The sequence below is a fragment of the Trachymyrmex cornetzi genome, unplaced genomic scaffold (genome assembly GCF_001594075.2).
Source record: "Trachymyrmex cornetzi isolate Tcor2-1 unplaced genomic scaffold, Tcor1.1 scaffold1256, whole genome shotgun sequence".
NCBI lineage: Eukaryota > Metazoa > Arthropoda > Insecta > Hymenoptera > Formicidae > Trachymyrmex > Trachymyrmex cornetzi.
The window spans coordinates 1,519-19,135 of record NW_017295824.1 but is presented as its reverse complement, the minus strand read 5'-3'; the positions used below and the strand labels follow the sequence as shown (position 1 = coordinate 19,135).

General features: G+C 35.9%; 2 protein-coding genes across 2 annotated transcripts; both read left to right on the top strand.

The window, feature by feature from the left end:
* The first annotated feature begins 2,612 nt into the window (after positions 1-2,612).
* On the top strand, positions 2,613-13,683 carry LOC108770362 (probable G-protein coupled receptor CG31760). Its single transcript, XM_018521924.1, has 12 exons — positions 2,613-2,880; positions 2,983-3,142; positions 6,934-7,078; positions 7,145-7,277; positions 7,359-7,512; positions 7,591-7,700; positions 8,560-8,774; positions 8,847-8,985; positions 9,075-9,180; positions 10,007-10,150; positions 10,283-10,459; positions 13,663-13,683. Exons 1-12 carry the CDS (start codon positions 2,699-2,701, stop codon positions 13,681-13,683), a joined length of 1,686 nt encoding a protein of 561 aa, XP_018377426.1. The 5' UTR covers positions 2,613-2,698.
* A 500-nt stretch (positions 13,684-14,183) lies between these two features.
* Positions 14,184-14,733, top strand: LOC108770361 (probable proline--tRNA ligase, mitochondrial). Its single transcript, XM_018521922.1, has 3 exons — positions 14,184-14,232; positions 14,290-14,502; positions 14,566-14,733. The coding sequence occupies exons 2-3, from the start codon at positions 14,341-14,343 to the stop codon at positions 14,731-14,733; spliced, it is 330 nt and encodes a 109-aa protein (XP_018377424.1). The 5' UTR covers positions 14,184-14,232; positions 14,290-14,340.
* Positions 14,734-17,617: the final 2,884 nt, after the last annotated feature.

Here is a 17,617-nt window from a genome sequence, read left to right as displayed (position 1 = left end):
AGCTACGGAGATATTGAAACTTTTGAATGCTTGTCAATCTAACATTTGAATCTATAACCGACGTGAAAGTATCTTTATACATTAACCACTGGTCGTAGCTGCCATTGAATTTTGGAAGTTGAAGCGTAGGCAATTTTACACTGAGATTGTTTACCTGCTGTTCCTGTTGATGAACTACAACATTTGTTTGTTCCGCTTCTACCAACTGTTTCGCTATGGCTAAATACTCAAAATAAGTATCCTCAACTGCCTGTCTCTCTCGCGTTATCTCTGCATCTAACGCCTGCATTTCTTCCTGGGACGGCGGTGGGTTTTTTCCTACTATTGCTTCTAATTTTATTTCTGCAATTTGTGATTGAACCTTATTGTACGTACTGTATAGCTCTTCCGCTCGTCTAATCCTGTCTGGTAACTGCTCTTTGCGCTCTTCTCCATGATCCCTCACGAACTTAACAAACTGCGTGAGTTGTCCTTTCACATTTGTTCTTTTCGCTCTTAACTTGGTGAGATTCTCCATGCTCTATATATTGCTTGAATATGCGTGAATATGTTAAGGACTTTTGCCTTGTGAACGACCGGCCAAACTAACCTCTATCGTTGCAACACAATTACCGCGTTTCTGCTTATCTGTCGTAATTCTTCGATAGTCCGATTAATTGACTACCGATCCGGCTCGAAGGACCAAAACTATGTTAGGGAAGTTTTCTGTAGAGAATTCCCTTTGCTAAAAAATGCTTTTATTCCACAAAATTATATGCTTACAGAATGTCTTTCTTAATGCTTACAATAACGAACGAAACGAACAGAAGTACAGAACCGAACAACACACCGCGCGCACCTTCTCTCCAACCATTAAGCGCGCCATCTATTAGAGGCGTATTGCACTGTTTATTAAACTAAATGTAAAATGAAATGCTGTAGTATAATGGTAATAATAAACGATTGAGCAAAAGAACGTAAAGCCTTAACAGCTACTTATGTTACAAAATTGATTTTTGCAACCTATCTTTTATGCCATTATACAGAGCGTATAAAAAACTATATTACTTTTATATAAAACATTTTTGGATACACCTCATAGTTTAAATGATTTTTGTGACAAACGATACAATTTATTATTTTCGAGGGGGTGTTTCACTCTCTAAACCTCGAGATAAGCACAAACAAAAAAATATGAGTGTAATATTTTTTGATGCTCTACGACATATTCAAAGCCCATCAAATCGGTGATGGACAGTTCCGATCGTTTCCTTGTTAGTTTATCGATCCTCTACACGCTCCCGAAATTTTGTTATTTAATTTCCAGCCACCCTGTATATATTTTTATGTTTCACATGAAATAAAAGGTTATCCACTTCCCATACTTGTCACTATGAGGAATAAAATTATTACAGTAGCCTCTTGGTCTATTACATGGTCGATACGTACCTGGACCCTTACTCTTGAAAAGAAATGTGTACGAAAAATTAGGGAAATACTAGCGTACGTTACATATACTATAGAATTTCCCTAGTATATTGTATGTTTTTTTTTCTCAAGAATATGGGCCTTGGTCTGGTATATACTGTCCTAGTTTATACCAAGCACTTGATAAGCGTACTAATTAGTAACTTTCTATTGAATTATCACCATTCCTTAAATGTATTGCCGAAATTAATAGCGTCTTTGGCCCGATCGGTTTTATACTAACCTGGGTCAAATTAATGATATTTCGTGCTCTCCTATTGGTAGAGCGTGTAACGTCAACCATGCAGTAGCAAACCATTTTCCAATCCAGGGTTAGTGCAAACCCGGTCAGGCTAAAAACGCTATTAACAGAGAGAAACCTGAGAGAGGACATGAAGGACTCTTCCCTGTAACCGCAAAATGCTGCCACGCACTATTGCCTTCTGAAGAAGTGGATGTAAATATTATGTAATACAATGTAATAAAAACATCTACTTTTCTCTGCTGAGCATATACACATTTACTTTTGCGCTGAGAATATGCTCATTCACTTTTCAAGACTGTTAATAAATCGATATTTGGTTCGTATATTGTCGTGTATTCACATTACGATTTTAAAAGACTGTTTAATAAAGTTATGATATTTAAATTCTAATCTCTTTAATAAAGCGTATTTTAAAGACAAATCTAATATGATTATGATATATTTACCGAATATTTTGTGTCCAAATGCCAGCAAAATATAAATATTATTATTAAGAAATTAATATGATTATCAAACATATAAAGCTAATTAACAATCACAAAATTGTATGGACTCTAATGATATAAATCAATAACAAGTAAAAAGCCTCTAAAAGCCGACGCAAGTTATTGTTGCGAATAATAATTTATTATCTGATACATAAATATTATTATAAACGTTTCGACCCATCATGCGAATCCATGTAAATCCATAAAAAAACATTCAGATATAACGATGGACAGACCCATATGTTCAAGACAATTCGCTAAAAGGTAATCGTACTAGTCTTGTAGGCGCTCCACGATCATTCATCACTCCTCATCCCGAACGAGCGTCAAGTCATAGAAACTCGATAGACTTTCGCGAACGATGTAAATTTGCGATTTTACAATACATTCAGAAACTTTTTATCGCCGTTTCGATCAACGACCATAGCGATATCAGAATGACCGTGAAGTGCCGGGCGTATGACTCGTTGCACGAAAAAGAACGTGTTCACTAAAAGAAATGTCGAAGTTTCTATGGCGGCTTGTGGCGTTTGCGTGTGATCCCAGGTCACCGAAATTCATGCAGTCACCGCCGATTGAATCCTACAGGGGTTGGTGGACCATTCCGTATTTCTCCTGCAAGACCCGCCGTTGGCTCATCTCATATAGCGTCAACGTGAAATCGTTGGATGTCCGACCTGGGTTAGTATACAGCTTCTACTTGTAAAAAAATTGTTTGATTTGTGCATAGTAAATAAATGTTCTAACCGAACCATCGTTTTTTTATATTTTTTTTCATTGAAGAGTACGGGAATTTATCAGCATCGATATTGATATAAGTGGATTAGAAGTGAATCAGTGCGACACCCTGATGCAAAATCACAATGACGAATTCGAGGCCGCCTCGAGCAATCAAATAGCCTTTTTTAAGGGCACCCACAAGTGTCACATGGATACCACGCAAGTAAATATTACACTTTGTGACCGATGTCAACTTTTAAAATTTTCTAAAAGGCGGGTGGATTTGGTTATGTTGGGGACGTGGCCCACTATCATTTCCCCAAAGAATTTGGAAAAGTTAGATCGTAGAAGAATTTGAAGTTATTAATTTTGAAGAGTACCAGTAGCGCTATTCTTAAGGCTTTGAGATCAAATATTATCACAAATGCACGCATATACATGCATACGCACGGCACTCACACTTATGCGTCGCGAACTTTGTTTTGCAAATACAAGAGATAGCATATGATATGTGTTCATTTCATATCAGGCACCAGTATTACTTTGTAACGCGTTATACAGGGTGACCCATTTTAACTTAGACAGCCAAATAACTCGAAACATCGCGATTAAATAAAAAAATGTTTAAAACAAAAATTGTTGGATATGAAGGGGCTGATTGAACTATGACCTTGACAATAACCTTGACCTTCATTTTCAAGGTTATTTGAAGGTCTACTTTCAATTTTCAAATAAAAACCCATATTTTTGATCCCGGATTTTGAAAGAGCGCAAAATTTTATGTCCAGATGAACTTTCATGTTATGGGTCAAAGTTGACCATAGAGGTCATTTCAAAGACAAATTCCTAATCGAAGCAGAAAGCCAAAAAATCTTGATTTTTCCCGGATAGTGTTTGTGAGAAAAATTGTTGAATGTCGAGGGGAGACCAAACCATGACCCTGACAATGTCCTTGAACCCATATTTTCATGACCATTTCAAGGTCAAGTGGGGATTTTTAATAAAATTTTATGTTGGGGATAAAAGTAATTTCCTCTAAATCGACCTAGCGTGAGTTGGGCTGTTTGTTGGTTCGCACTTACCTAGACAACCAAGGGGCCTAACACAGAACTGGCTACTTACCTCGGTGAAGAGATGACCCACCAGTCACATAGTGCAAAACCCTGGCCCACAGCTACCTTGGTTCAGCGCTTAAGCCTTCCCACCATCTACAAGGTCCGACAGCCCCTAGGGAAGGTATGTGACCCAGCCAGTGAAGGCAAGGTCGTGTGATGACCCAGCCAGATATTTAGAGGAACTCTATCAGATGGAAAGTTTAATTTTCGATTTTGGAGGTAAGGTATGCTAATATCTAAAGAATCACAACAAGAAAATACATATGTAGCATAAAATTTTATTAAAAATCCCCACTTGACCTTGAAATGGTCATGAAAATATGGGTTCAAGGACATTGTCAGGGTCATGGTTTGGTCTCCCCTCAACATCCAACAATTTTTCTCACAAACACTATCCGGGAAAAATCAAGATTTTTTTGCTTTCTGCTTCGATTAGGAATTTGTCTTTGAAATGACCTCTATGGTCAACTTTGAACCATAACATGAAAGTTCATCTGTACGTAAAATTTTGCGCTCTTTCAAAATCCGGGATCAAAAATATGGGTTTCTATTTGAAAATTGAAAGTAGACCTTCAAATAACCTTGAAAATGAAGGTCAAGGTCATAGTTCAATCAGCCCCTTCATATCCAACAATTTTTGTGTTAAACATTTTTTTATTTAATCACGATGTTTCGAGTTATTTGGCTGTCTAAGTTAAGATGGGTCACCCTGTATAAATATAAGAATGTTGGATTGTGTCGAAAAACAAAAAATCGATTCATTTTGTTACGTGTACGGTACATTTGTAGTACCAGAGCATAAAAGGATTATGAATGAAACTATTGAGGAAGCATACAAATTTTATTTTGGTGTCAGCGTGTATAGAAATGTGCCGTGGGCACCAAAATTTACTTGCAAAACGTGTTTGGTCGCTCTAAAAGCATGGTGGGATAGAAAACGCACTTCTTTAACATTTGCTGTGCCAATTTTGTGGTCAGAAATAGAGAAGCATACTGAAGAAGATTGTTATGCTTGTACTAATGATATATACAAAGTACGTTTGAACAGAAAAAAAAGAAAAGCATTTGTGTATAAAAATGTCTCAAGTGCCACACACGGCCAATCGCGCATTCCGACCAGTATCCAGTTCCGACGTGTCCGAGTACAAGCAAAAGCACTGCAACCATTTTGAAAAATTTAACCGCTGGTACTAGTGGCACTAGTGGATCAGTGTACACACCAAACGATAAGTCAACGTTACCGTCATTCGTTGGACAACAACGTTTAGATACAATTGTGCGAAAATTACATCTATCTCAGCGACAATCGGAAATACTCATTTCAGAACTGAAAAAGAACCATGTTATCGCGCCTTAAAGTGTCATAAAGTGTTGTCATTAAAATGAAACGCTATCGAAAGCTTTCAAAAAGAATTTTTGGAATATTTCACTTTGACTGAAGATGGAAAATGTGTGTACTCTAACAATATCGAAGGACTAGTCAAGAGATTGAATGGTACATACAATGCAAACCAGTGGTGTCTTTTCATTGACTCGTCGAAACGTAGCCTCAAAGCTATTCTATTGTATTTTGACAATAGCAAACATCCTGTTCCTTTGCTATATGCAATCGAAATGAAGGAAACATATGATACAATGCAATTTATTTTGGAAAAGATTAGCTATAAAGGTCACTTGTGGCGTGTCATGTGCGACTTGAAAGTAGTAGCTCTATTAACAGGCATGCAGCTTGGTTACACAAAACATTTCTGTTTCGATTGCATGTGAGACAGCAGATATGTAGGCAATCAGTATCAGAAAAAAGATTGGCCAAAGCGTACACAACGTCGTGTTGTGTGTGTGTGTGTGTGTGTGTGCGCGCGCGCGTGTGTGTGTGGTATAAAAAATATTTCACATATAGTACTCGTACCACTGGAAAAAATCCTTATGCCTCCACTACATATTAAGTTAGGAATCGTAAAGAATTTTGTAAAGGTAATCAATCGCAGTGCGTCGGTGTTTCAATACTTATGCAAGAAATTTCCGGCATTAAACGCTGCCAAAACAAAAGAAGATATACAATGTTTTGCAATTCAACTGTAGCTATAGTTAATTAATAGCTATTAATCTGAGTCTAATGTTTTTATGTGTTTTGCCTTTAGGAGTATTTAACGAGCCAGATATTCGTAAACTAATGAACGATGACGCTTTTAATAAATGTCTGAATCAAAACGAACTCATTGCATGGGATTGCGTGAAGGCCGTGATTTCAAATTTTCTCGGGAAACATTGAGTTGAAAACTACCGTATATTAGTAGATGATATGATGACCGCTTTTGAGAATATATCGGCGTTAATATGTCATTGAAAATCCATTTCTTACATCATCACCTTGAATTCTTTGAAAAGCAATTTGCTGCAGAGTCAGACGAACAAGGTGAAAAATTTCATCAACAAATCATGCAGATGGAATGTCGATGTCGATACAAAGGAAAATCTCTACATTCTATGATTTCTGATTTCTGCTGATCAATTGCTGAATAAATTTAAAAGACATTAATGTAATCTATAACGTTTGTGCGTGCGTGTGTGTGCGCGCGCGCACGTGTATATTTGTAATCATATTTGACCTCAAAACCTTAAGAATAGCACTACTGGTACTCCTCAAAATTAATAACTTCAAATTTATACCCCATTCTTATACGATCTAACTTTACCAAATCCTTTGGGGAAATGATAGTGGGCCATGTCCCCAATACAACCAAACCCATATGCCCTTTAAAAAATTTTTGTGATCACACAGTGACCATATTATAAACGTACCACAAACTTCTATATAAAAGCTTGTGAAACATATTTCGCGATTATCATTTTAACGGAAATAATAAAAAGCGAAAACACACATCAATTTTTTGTTTAGTGCGTGTATCAGGGGTCTGGCAGCCGAGTAAACCACAATGGAGTAGGCGCCGGTTGGACGAAAGGCGCGTATGTGTGTAAGTGTAGGCAAGGCTTTTACAGCATCAGACATCATCTAACGGGTTTCGAAGGAATTCTTGTGGAAGGTCAGAATCATTTATTGTTATTCGTCAGTTGTCGTGAATCTAATTTTTCATTTGTATTTATTATAGCTGCGTGGAAGGAAATGAGGGAAAACAAGAGTGACTCCTATGAGAAGATATTTCTATGTCTGCGTTGCGCACCGGGATGCGCGAGATGCAAAGGCCCTGAGCCTTGCTTGGCGACGTACAACTGGCCGTTTAGGTACTTTTAAGAAGTCCGTACTTTTTTTATTGATCTTATTGTTCCATGTCGTTATTTTTAAATTGCGTGTTGTTTTTTAAGAATCTCACTACTAGCCGTTTCAATTTTCTGCGCGTTCGGTACCATCGTCCTGGTGGCGTATATGTATCAGCACCGTAAACTAAAGGTATTCAAGGTAGCTTCCCCGATATTTCTATCTATTACGCTTCTGGGTTGCGCCTTGATGTATCTCGAGGTAAATTGGAAGAACGTTCTATTCTTTCCTTTTTTTTTTACGTTTGCATTAATATACTAATCAAGAATTCTGCTGTAGATGGCTGCTATATTCCCAGTTCTCGATATGTATTCGTGTATTGCCACAAAGTGGACGAGGCATATGGGATTTTGCGTCTCGTATACGGCGTTGCTGATGAAAACCTGGCGGTAAACAGCTACGATAAACGCTCTCGTGTTGTTGAAAATATGTATATAGATCGAGTCACGTAATTGGATTCGAGGAAAACGAAATAAAAGCTATTGTATTGCGTTCAAGAAAATTTCTGAATGCAATGAAGAAATTCTCGATCCCAAAATATAATTACTGGGCTCTTTTTTTTAGAGAAATCAATGATGAGGTATTGCACTTTAGTAAATTTTCCGTGATTAGACTTAGACCATCTTCAGTATTTCGGTTTTCATGATTGCTACCTGCAATGATGGAAAAATCGAATAAAATGAATACATAAGTAAAAAGCGAAGTCTATACTAATCGAAGCTGAATCTTAAGTACTTTAAATAATTACACGTGAATTTATATATCACGATTTCTCTTGAATTGCGCACCGAAGTAATTTTTCGGACTTATTATAGAAACGCAACCGACCTACTACCGAAATATCACAAATTAATTTGACAAGCAACTTCATAAATAGTTGTTCAATTGCAATCGTTTTATAATAAAGAAATTTTAATGTAACGAAAATTTGTAAATAAATTTATTTATAGGAAAATATTATCTCTGGGGAGTCAAATTCGGATTTCGTGCGAGCGTCCTAAGCCTTTAGACTACCGAGGCTATAGTAATATTCTTCGTAATAACTAATATGTAGTAACATACGCATTTTTTAGACAGCATGTATGAACAATAATAAACGATTTATTAGGTTATATAAATTCACATGTAATTATTTAAAGCATTTATGATCTTGATTCGATCGGTATAGGTTTCGTTTTTTACTTGATGTGTATTCACATTGTACGGTACTAGTAAATCATTTATTATCGAATAAATGTCTCTTGTCAGGGTTTCGCTTACGTATCGGGTAAAAAGCGCCCACAAAGTTAAGCTGACGGACAAACAGTTGCTGCAATGGATGGTGCCCATTTTGCTGGTAATGCTGATCTATCTCGGAACTTGGACTGTCAGCGCGCCGCCTTACGCAGAAGTAATCGCAGATAATCACGACTTAAAGTTTTACCAGTGTTCGTACAACTGGTGGGACCACAGCTTGGCTATCGGTAAATATACGAAAACGATCGCAATTTTTAACGAGTTGGTGAAATAATTTGAGTGAATAATTCTGTTTTAAGGTGAAATTCTCTTCCTCGCTTGGGGCATAAAGGTATGTTACAACGTGCGAAATGCGGAGAGTCTGTTTAACGAGGCTCGTTTGATAAGTTACGCCATTTACAATATAGCCGCGGTGAATATAACCATGATAGCCATTCAGTACGTAGTCAATGCAATGCATATTATTACATATGAAATACGTTTTGCGACGAAACATTATGTATCATGTAGAACAACGTTGTCCGCAGTCTCTTCATATTTCCTCGTGCCGGACCGAACATCAAATACCTGTTAGGCTTTCTGCGGACTCAACTTTCGACGTCCGTTACGGTCTTCCTCGTATTCGGTCCTAAAGTAAGACAATTACGACAAATAAAGTCCGTCAAACTAGACGAACGGATTTTATCATTATAGACACTAAAAAGACTAATTTTTTAATTTTGTAACAACTGTGCGAAAAATAATTTTGTTCCCATAAAGGAGGATAAATTAGGGCTGTTTTTCGGCTAAAATGAAAAACTTCCGAGATGTACAAATTATTTATCATATTAAAGGAGTATTTAAGCAGAGTCGAGTGATATATCATTCAGGAAAACATTGGGAAAACATGAGAGAAATCGTGATAAAAAGTTATAATAAAGCTAACGTTATCACATTGATCAATAAAAAATTGTTAACTAAGACATTAAGATGTCCTGGAAATTAAATAACAAATGTTTTTGTTGCTTAAACACATTTAATTTAGAGGAGAATTTTCAAGCGATTGACAAACGACAAAGTGTCCGATACAAATAATCGTTTGGTTTCCTATTCTAGTGTTGAATACCAATGCTTATCAAGTTATCGTGATTAAATAATATTATAACAATGCAGTTTTTGCTGCTTAATTGCGAAATAAATTGATATCTTATTTAACAATTTTTAATTTTATTGTTTTTGATAACGATTGCCACGTTTCCAATGTCCCCAAGCTAAGCGATATTCGACTCTGTTTAAGTAGTCTTTTAATATAATATTATAATTTGTATATCTCGGAACTTTCTCATCTTGGCCGAGAAACAGCCCTAACTTAACATCCTTCTTTAACACAGGTCGGTCTTTTCAATATTCGTTCTTTTTGTCCTCCCTGATTAAGTAGCGATAATTAATTGATTTATTTCCATTCGGCGTGGGTGTTTAGGTAATCAGAGTATTGCGAGGTCAGGGGGATCAGTGGGACAGTCGAGCAAGGGCACGTGGCGTCACTGCAAGCTTTTCCTTGAACGGAATCGGTTTAGTACCGGAGGAGACAACAGATTTGTACCAGGAAAATGAAGAACTTAAGGTACTTGTATGTTTATGTCCTCCTTATACTTACATCGCTCTATGTGATGCAAAACGGTATCGGTAACGTAATCAAATTCGATTTTGAAATTTCATTTTTTTACCCCATATTAACTTTTGCGTATTGTGATAGGAGGAGATTCAGAAATTAGCCGCACGAATCGAATTCATGAAGATAGTGCACATGGAGATGCATAACCGACACATTAAGCCGAAGATAGGTGGTTACTTCAGCGCACACGGTCATGGGTATCCATCTACCGGGCAGAGTCCCATCGCCAAGAGCTCGACGGCCAGCTTTATTCTCAAAGTACGTATCTAAATCATTTTATTCCCTTTGCTGCTTGAGCAACTCCAAGGCACACGGAATTTTTTAACTTGACGACATGAATGGAACAAAATTTCAGCGTTCTTCCTGAGAGAAATTTATTTTATTGTTCATTACTTAATTTATATCACACAAGCATTTTGAAGATTGCTGAGATAAATCTCTATTTTCTATGAAAAAATTCGTGAGAAAAAATTGTCAGAAAAGAACTGAAAACTTTCTCCCGTTTCGTGCGTTGTTTTGTGTTTTAAATGTTCATAGCAAAAGAAAATAAAGGATTTATTAATTTAAAAAACAAGTAAATTTAGGGCAATTAAGAATCAGCACTGTAATTGGTGCGCTTAGATAACTAACAGACCTTAATGTCTTGAAATGTATTTCATATTAATGCATGTATGTACATTTCAAGACACTAAGGTCTATTAGTTATTTAAGCGCACTAATTATAACACCGATTCCTAATTGTCCTAATTTACTTGTCTTTTTAATTAATTTTATACAAGGAATCTTACTTCGATTTATATAAAAGATTTATTAACTATCAAGATAATATCCTTGCAGAGAAATAACCTGTCAACGCTACTCAGTAAATGAGAATGGATTAAAATGGATTCAGTTCTTCAGAAAAACACTTTCGTGTGCGTTAAAGTGAATCTTCAATCCGAAAATGCATTTCTAATCATTTATACGATTATCAGGCAGTTCTAAAATGCGTTATCGTAAATTTAAAAAAATATAACTATAATTATTTTAATATACAATAAGGTCAATAAGTAAGAAGCAATGCCTATACCGGTCGAAGTTGGATTTCGAATGCTTTAAATATTTTCGTGTGAATTTATATACCACGTTTGTACCCAAATAGCACATAACGTTTACAAAGCATTAACAAAATGCTAAAAAAGCGCATATAATCGCTTGTTTTGTTCTTTGCAAGCTGCTGTGCTACTTGGGTAATTTCTCGAATTGCACGTCGAATTGATTTTCCAAACTTAGAGATCCGGGTTTCTCGACCAAGATAATATTTTTTGCAATAAATTCATTTACAGATCTTCTTAAAATGATGCAATTTAAGCATAAAATTATTAATTGCTAAGCAATTTAATTTGTGATATTACTATGGTAATTCAGTTGTGTCTCTATAAAGGCCGAACAATTAATTCGACGCGTAATTCGAGAGATTATAAACGTGGTATCTGGAGATACTGGTAGTGTCTCAGCGCTAAGCCAAGCGCAGCGACACTGCCGTGCCTCCTTTACGCGAATCTGTCAAGATTTCCAGACGGCGATTATGGGATCTCAATAACGGCTGTCCCGATTGAGTTCTAAGTATGCTCAATCGATTGCATCCGCTCAGAATATATAATGAAAGTGTTTTTGTTTTTTCTCTACATGCTCTACGAGCGGAGATATTGCGATGCAAAATGATGCAAAATCCGAACCTGAAACTTTTATTTTAAGAAACGTCGTCGTCGTCGACAGGGCTATGGGATGGGGGAAATGTCCTTTTGGAATTTTTGACGCAAGAGGCAAATGTGGCGCTGGCAATGTGCATGGTCACATCACATGTGTCTGTTTTCTGTGGCTGATGATTAGGTTAGGAAAACTGTCACATCTATGGCATGGCATTGAGGACACGTAAGTGATTTTCTGCTTCTACATACACAAATTAGACTTGGTCGACACGTTTTTGCACAAAATGAACGAATCTGGTAAAAAAATGTATCTGGAGACACTGGTAGTGTCTCGGCGCTATTTACCCCGTGGACCGAGATCGTTAAAGTTGATCACCCCTTACGGAAAAAAACTATTAATAAATAGTAAAATGGCTAATAGTAATTTGGCTAATAGTTGGTACTGTTCGCCAATAGTTACTGTTGATCAATAGTTACTGTTGGCCAATAGTTACTGTTGGTCAATAGTTATTGTTGGTCAATAGTTACTGTTGATAAATAATTACTGTTGGTCAATAATAACTGTTGGTCAATAATTACTGTTGGTCAATAGTTACTATTGATCAATAGAAAGGAGTAGAGTATACATTGTACACAAATTTTCGAAGGTTTCGCGCGACCACACGGGGATTGTTTTATTTCTATGTTTTCTTATATATTTTTCTATGTTTTCTATGTTTTCTTACGTATTTTTCTTCGTAAAAATAAAAAATAATCATTATAATAACGCCAGACCTAAGAAAAATTGGTACATTGATATAAAGGTGAATAAAATCCTTATTCGCCTAGTTATAAAAAAATCACTGTTAGTTATGTTTTAATAATTTATTTATGAAATTAATTCCAAAATGGATCAAATACGAACAATATTGCACCATAAAACGTTAATTAGAATATATTTTTCGTTATAAACATTTATGATCTTGGTACCGTTTCCCCCATTCCACCATGCGTTGTATATCTCATGATAACAAATGTTATGATGAAAAATATAATCTAATTAACGTTTTATGGTGCAATACTATTCGTGTTTGATCCAATTTGGAATTAATTTCATAAATAAATACTTAAAACATAACTGACAGTAATTTTATAATGATGCACAAATGATTTTTATTTACTTTACTTACTTTATTTATGTATCAATTTTTCCCCTTGAATCTGGTGTTAATATAATAATTATTTTCAGGTTCTCCGAAGTTCAAACTATTGGAGTCATAACAGTAACTATTGGAGCCTCAATAGTAACTACTGTAGTCTCAGTAATAACTACTGGAGTCTCAGTAGTAACTACTGGAACACCAATAGTAACTATTGATTCTTAATAGTATTTTTCCGTAAGGGACTATTCAGGTTAGGATTAAATATTTGTCTGTAAAGCAGAATTGTTTAATCCTTTATGCCATCGATGCAACAGATTTCCTCTGGATATCTGTCAACTTTAATAATTATAACAATTAATAACTTGGTTCGCGGTAGTGCAAAAATGCATCGAATATTTATCAACTTCGAGGGAGGTTCGACCTTGTACGTACATTCTATCACGTTAATTTATTATAGATATAATTCCAACAAAACCGTTTGAAGAAAATCTGAAAAATTATTTTTTAGATTATTTCGATTAGTAGAAATTACTTAAAAAAGCTGTTAACTAATAAGGTGAATTTTTTACACCAATATATCCATTTTTTTTGTTTATCTGAAATCTCAAATAATTTTATGTTGTTATAGACACATGAAGAAGCAATGTGATTTGATATCGTCAGCAGGACAAACTGTCCAGATTTCCAATAAATTATTACCTTTGAAGTTATATCAAATTCTAGCAAATGGCAAGATGAAATGGAACCACGGCTTGGTTTCCTACGTAGCCAAGAATTTGCATGAAGGATTTGTATACGTTTGATACTAGCTTGGACAATGCACGACATACGTATGATTTAGTCTGCGAGTCTTATAATAATATTTTTAGGCAGATTGGTATAAAGTATACAAAAAATAATTAACATTTCTAATTGTATATTAGAATCTACGTGTTTTATAGACATACAGTTACCAACTTTGGAACGACTTATAGAATTATTTAATGATGATTATTAAAAAGCATAGGTGATGTGGGAACAATTGGAGGTCTGATGTCACATGAATATCATTATGTGTCTGATATTGGTGAAGATACGATACTTCAGTGTCCATCGTGCAATTTCTCTATTAATCAAAGTATTTTCTAAAACGACGAGTTGTCCAAAATTTCTTTAAAAAATTTTATTTTATTTAACAACTAATTGATACAAATTAAAGGTATAAGCATGCGAACGTTATAAAAAATATATTACATTGCATAAACGATAATTGCAGGTAGGCCATACATTTTTATTAGACACAAAATATTCACAGCCATTAGAAGCGATGTTTATAGAACAGAATAAACCGACACCTATGGTAATGAGCTGTTTCGGTCTAGGATTAAATCGTATCATTACATTAGTTGTCGAAATCTTGTCAATAAATGATGAGATGAGGTGGCCTGTAAAGTTAGCATCATATACAGTATGCATCATACCACCAAAGGTAAGAACAATAAAAAATATAGCTGTATCTATTATAAAGAATGTTCTATCTTGAAATTTACAGGCTGGAAGCAAAGAAGAAAGTACATCGGCCTATATTGAACAGCTATTTAAGATATTCTTCTACAAACGCAATATTGATACAATATTGGATGATCGCTTGCATTACACGATTGGTAAACGATTAGTGTTTGTGCGTCGATTGAATTATCCTTTACATAATTGTCATTAGCAAAGCGGCAACACAATCGATTCCTTTATTTGATTCCTTTATTTGAAATTCATGATGTGAATAATTCAACTTATCATGAATTATCGTTAGATCAGATGAATGATTATTTCAATAACATAAATGTTAAAGATTAGAGATATGAACGTGTACATTGAAACAAGTGAATATTATATATTATACACGTTTATATTGTACACTTCTTTACAACAAATGTAAAAACTGTAGATTTTTGTGATTAACCTTTATATTATCTGGAGACAATAGTGTCTCGGCGCTAAGCTGCGCGAAGCGACACTGCCATGCCTCCTTTACGCGAACCGACGAGTTGCGGCAGATCGAGATTGTCGAATCTCTATAACGGCTGAACCGATCGCGTTCTATGTATGCTCAATCGATAGCCACCACACGGGTTGTATGATAAAAGTGCTTTTATTTTTTTTCTACGTGCCCTACGAGCAGAAATATCGCGATGCAAAGTTCTAAACTGCTACTTTTTCAGTCCATTTTTCAGATACGTCGTCCTTATTGTCATTATTATTGTCGTCGACCACATTCCGCGCATTCCTTTGATGTCCTTCTGACATTCTTTACGCAAAGAGCGCTAGTTTCGTGTCCTTCTGACATTCTTTACGCAATTATTACGCAATACGCAAGGAGCGCTAATAGTGATATATCAGCGTGTGCTGCGATCTGGAGACACGACTAATTATTAAGGTACATATCCACTGAACGCGTCACGCGTCGTCCACCGCGACACGACGCGTGACGCGCTCGGTGGATACGTAGCATATATGTAATACTACTATATGGCTAATGGGGCGTGGTTTGCGGTCGAAACACTACGGTGCCGCCAATGCTAATTCTGTCCTTATCATGTTCAGTCTGTTGTAACGCGCAGGCGTCAATGTCGCGCGATAAGTGTCACATGTGATATATTGCAGGTTATTACAGTCAGTTATAAGTATTGTCAGATCAGCCTTTCAATTAAAAAATGGTGAGGTATTGTTATTTATGCAATAAGAAACAAACAAAAAATGGAAATATTTGCCTACACAATAAAGGTTAGCTAGGTTAGGAATTTCACATTTCACCCACTGATTACCAATGGCATACTTGGCACTGATATCAGTGATTATCCACTGGTTCAGATTTAGAGAGTAATAAACTATTGCTAACATCTTGTTTTGTATTAAATACAAAGTAACTAATTTTGCTTAATAAAGCTCTTGAATTTAACGCGGCGCCTGCGCATTTGAACGATTGAACATCTACTATCCTTCTATGTTTCTTCTTGTCGCACTCATATAAACCACGTCCCATTAGCCATATAGTAGTATTACATATATGATACGTAGCCTTATAGCGTTTTCGGCCCGATCGGGTCTGCACCAACCTAACCTGGGTTGGATTAATGTTTCCTATAGGTTGACGTCACCAGCTTTACCAATAGGAGAGCACAAAATGCCATTTATCCAACCCAAATTGGTGCAAACCTGGCCGGGCCGAAAATGATATTAGTGTATATACTTTTGGTTAGGGTTAGGTCCGTCACATCGATGGTAATAGAGAAAAACGTAAGTGATTTTCTGCTTCGGCAATACACAATTTTTTTTAGACTTACTCGACACGTTTTTGTACGAAATGAACAAATCTGGCAAGAAAAATTACCCCGTGGACCGAGATATTAATCTTAAAAGTTGATGACTTCAGGTTAGGAAAACCGTCACATCGATGGTGGTATAGATTACAGCAGAGCATTTTAATATAACAATCATCGCGAGGCAAATTTTTACCTTTCATGATGCATTTCTTGTCGAGGTTTCCTTGTGGTAAAGTAAATCTTTTATTAATAAATCCATCCAGAAAACGTCGAGAAGATTTTTCTCAAACACATTATCTAATCATTATTATATATGAGTTTAATAATTAATGAACCAATTCAGTAAACGTCAAGAAGATCTCAAATGGAATTTACGAAAGGAAGTTTGGAACAATCAAATATGGAATTTACGAAAGAATGTTTGGAATAAAATTTGGAACTTTCAAATCTCTCTCTCTCTGCGCGCGCGCGCGCGCGCGTGTGTGTGTGTGTGTGTGTGTGTGTGTGTGTGTTTATCTGCAACGAACAATTTTCCAAGTCTGTCAGGACTATTGCATGTTGTATGTAATTTTATTCCTCCCACAAATTATCTGATTATTATTATTATATACGAGAAGCTTTTTTTACGAAATTCATTTTCAGGTTATATATAAGATATACATACACTTAAAAAAATAAAGAGTCTTAGATTTGTGCTGCTTAAACTGCCATTTATGCTGCGCTGCATTTTTCGAAGAGAAATCCGAGATCATATACAATGCCAGATATTTTTTCCTGTGCCTGCTAAATTGCAAACTATCAAGGACGATGATTCTTCATACATTAGGAACAATATCATTAACGGACGCCTCAAAAAAGTTAAATCGAATCACGCTGCATCAATGCTTGATTATTCGCTAGTGCGTGATATCTCTGCATTCCTACTTAACTGTGATGAAAGTAATGATGAAAACCTTCTGTCTATAATAGCAAGACTGCTGATTGTGTTATTATCTATAATAGCAAGTCTGATGATTGAGTTAATCGTCAATTAAGTTAATCGGCGTTGCTATTATAATCATTACAGTAATATAGTGCATGTATAAGAAATAAATAGTTCGTGTAACTGCCAATTAATGCAAGGCAAGATTGATTAACACTACTCAGGGTGACTGTTACTAACGCCGATTAACTGAATCAACGATTAACACAATCAGCAATCTGGAGACACTGGTAATGTCTCGGCGCTGAGCTGCGCGAAGCGACACTGCCGTGCCTCCTTTACGCGAACCGACGAGTTGCGGC

Excerpts from the sequence above, each read along its gene's own strand:
- LOC108770362 (XM_018521924.1), top strand. The coding sequence starts at position 2,699 with ATGTCGAAGTTTCTATGGCGGCTTGTGGCGTTTGCGTGTGATCCCAGG. Across the intron at positions 7,079-7,144 it reads CGAAGGAATTCTTGTGGAAG|CTGCGTGGAAGGAAATGAGG; the intron begins GTCAGAATCATT and ends TATTTATTATAG. Across the intron at positions 8,986-9,074 it reads ATAACCATGATAGCCATTCA|TCTCTTCATATTTCCTCGTG; the intron begins GTACGTAGTCAA and ends CGTTGTCCGCAG.
- LOC108770361 (XM_018521922.1), top strand. The coding sequence starts at position 14,341 with ATGTTTATAGAACAGAATAAACCGACACCTATGGTAATGAGCTGTTTC. Across the intron at positions 14,503-14,565 it reads TATGCATCATACCACCAAAG|GCTGGAAGCAAAGAAGAAAG; the intron begins GTAAGAACAATA and ends TGAAATTTACAG.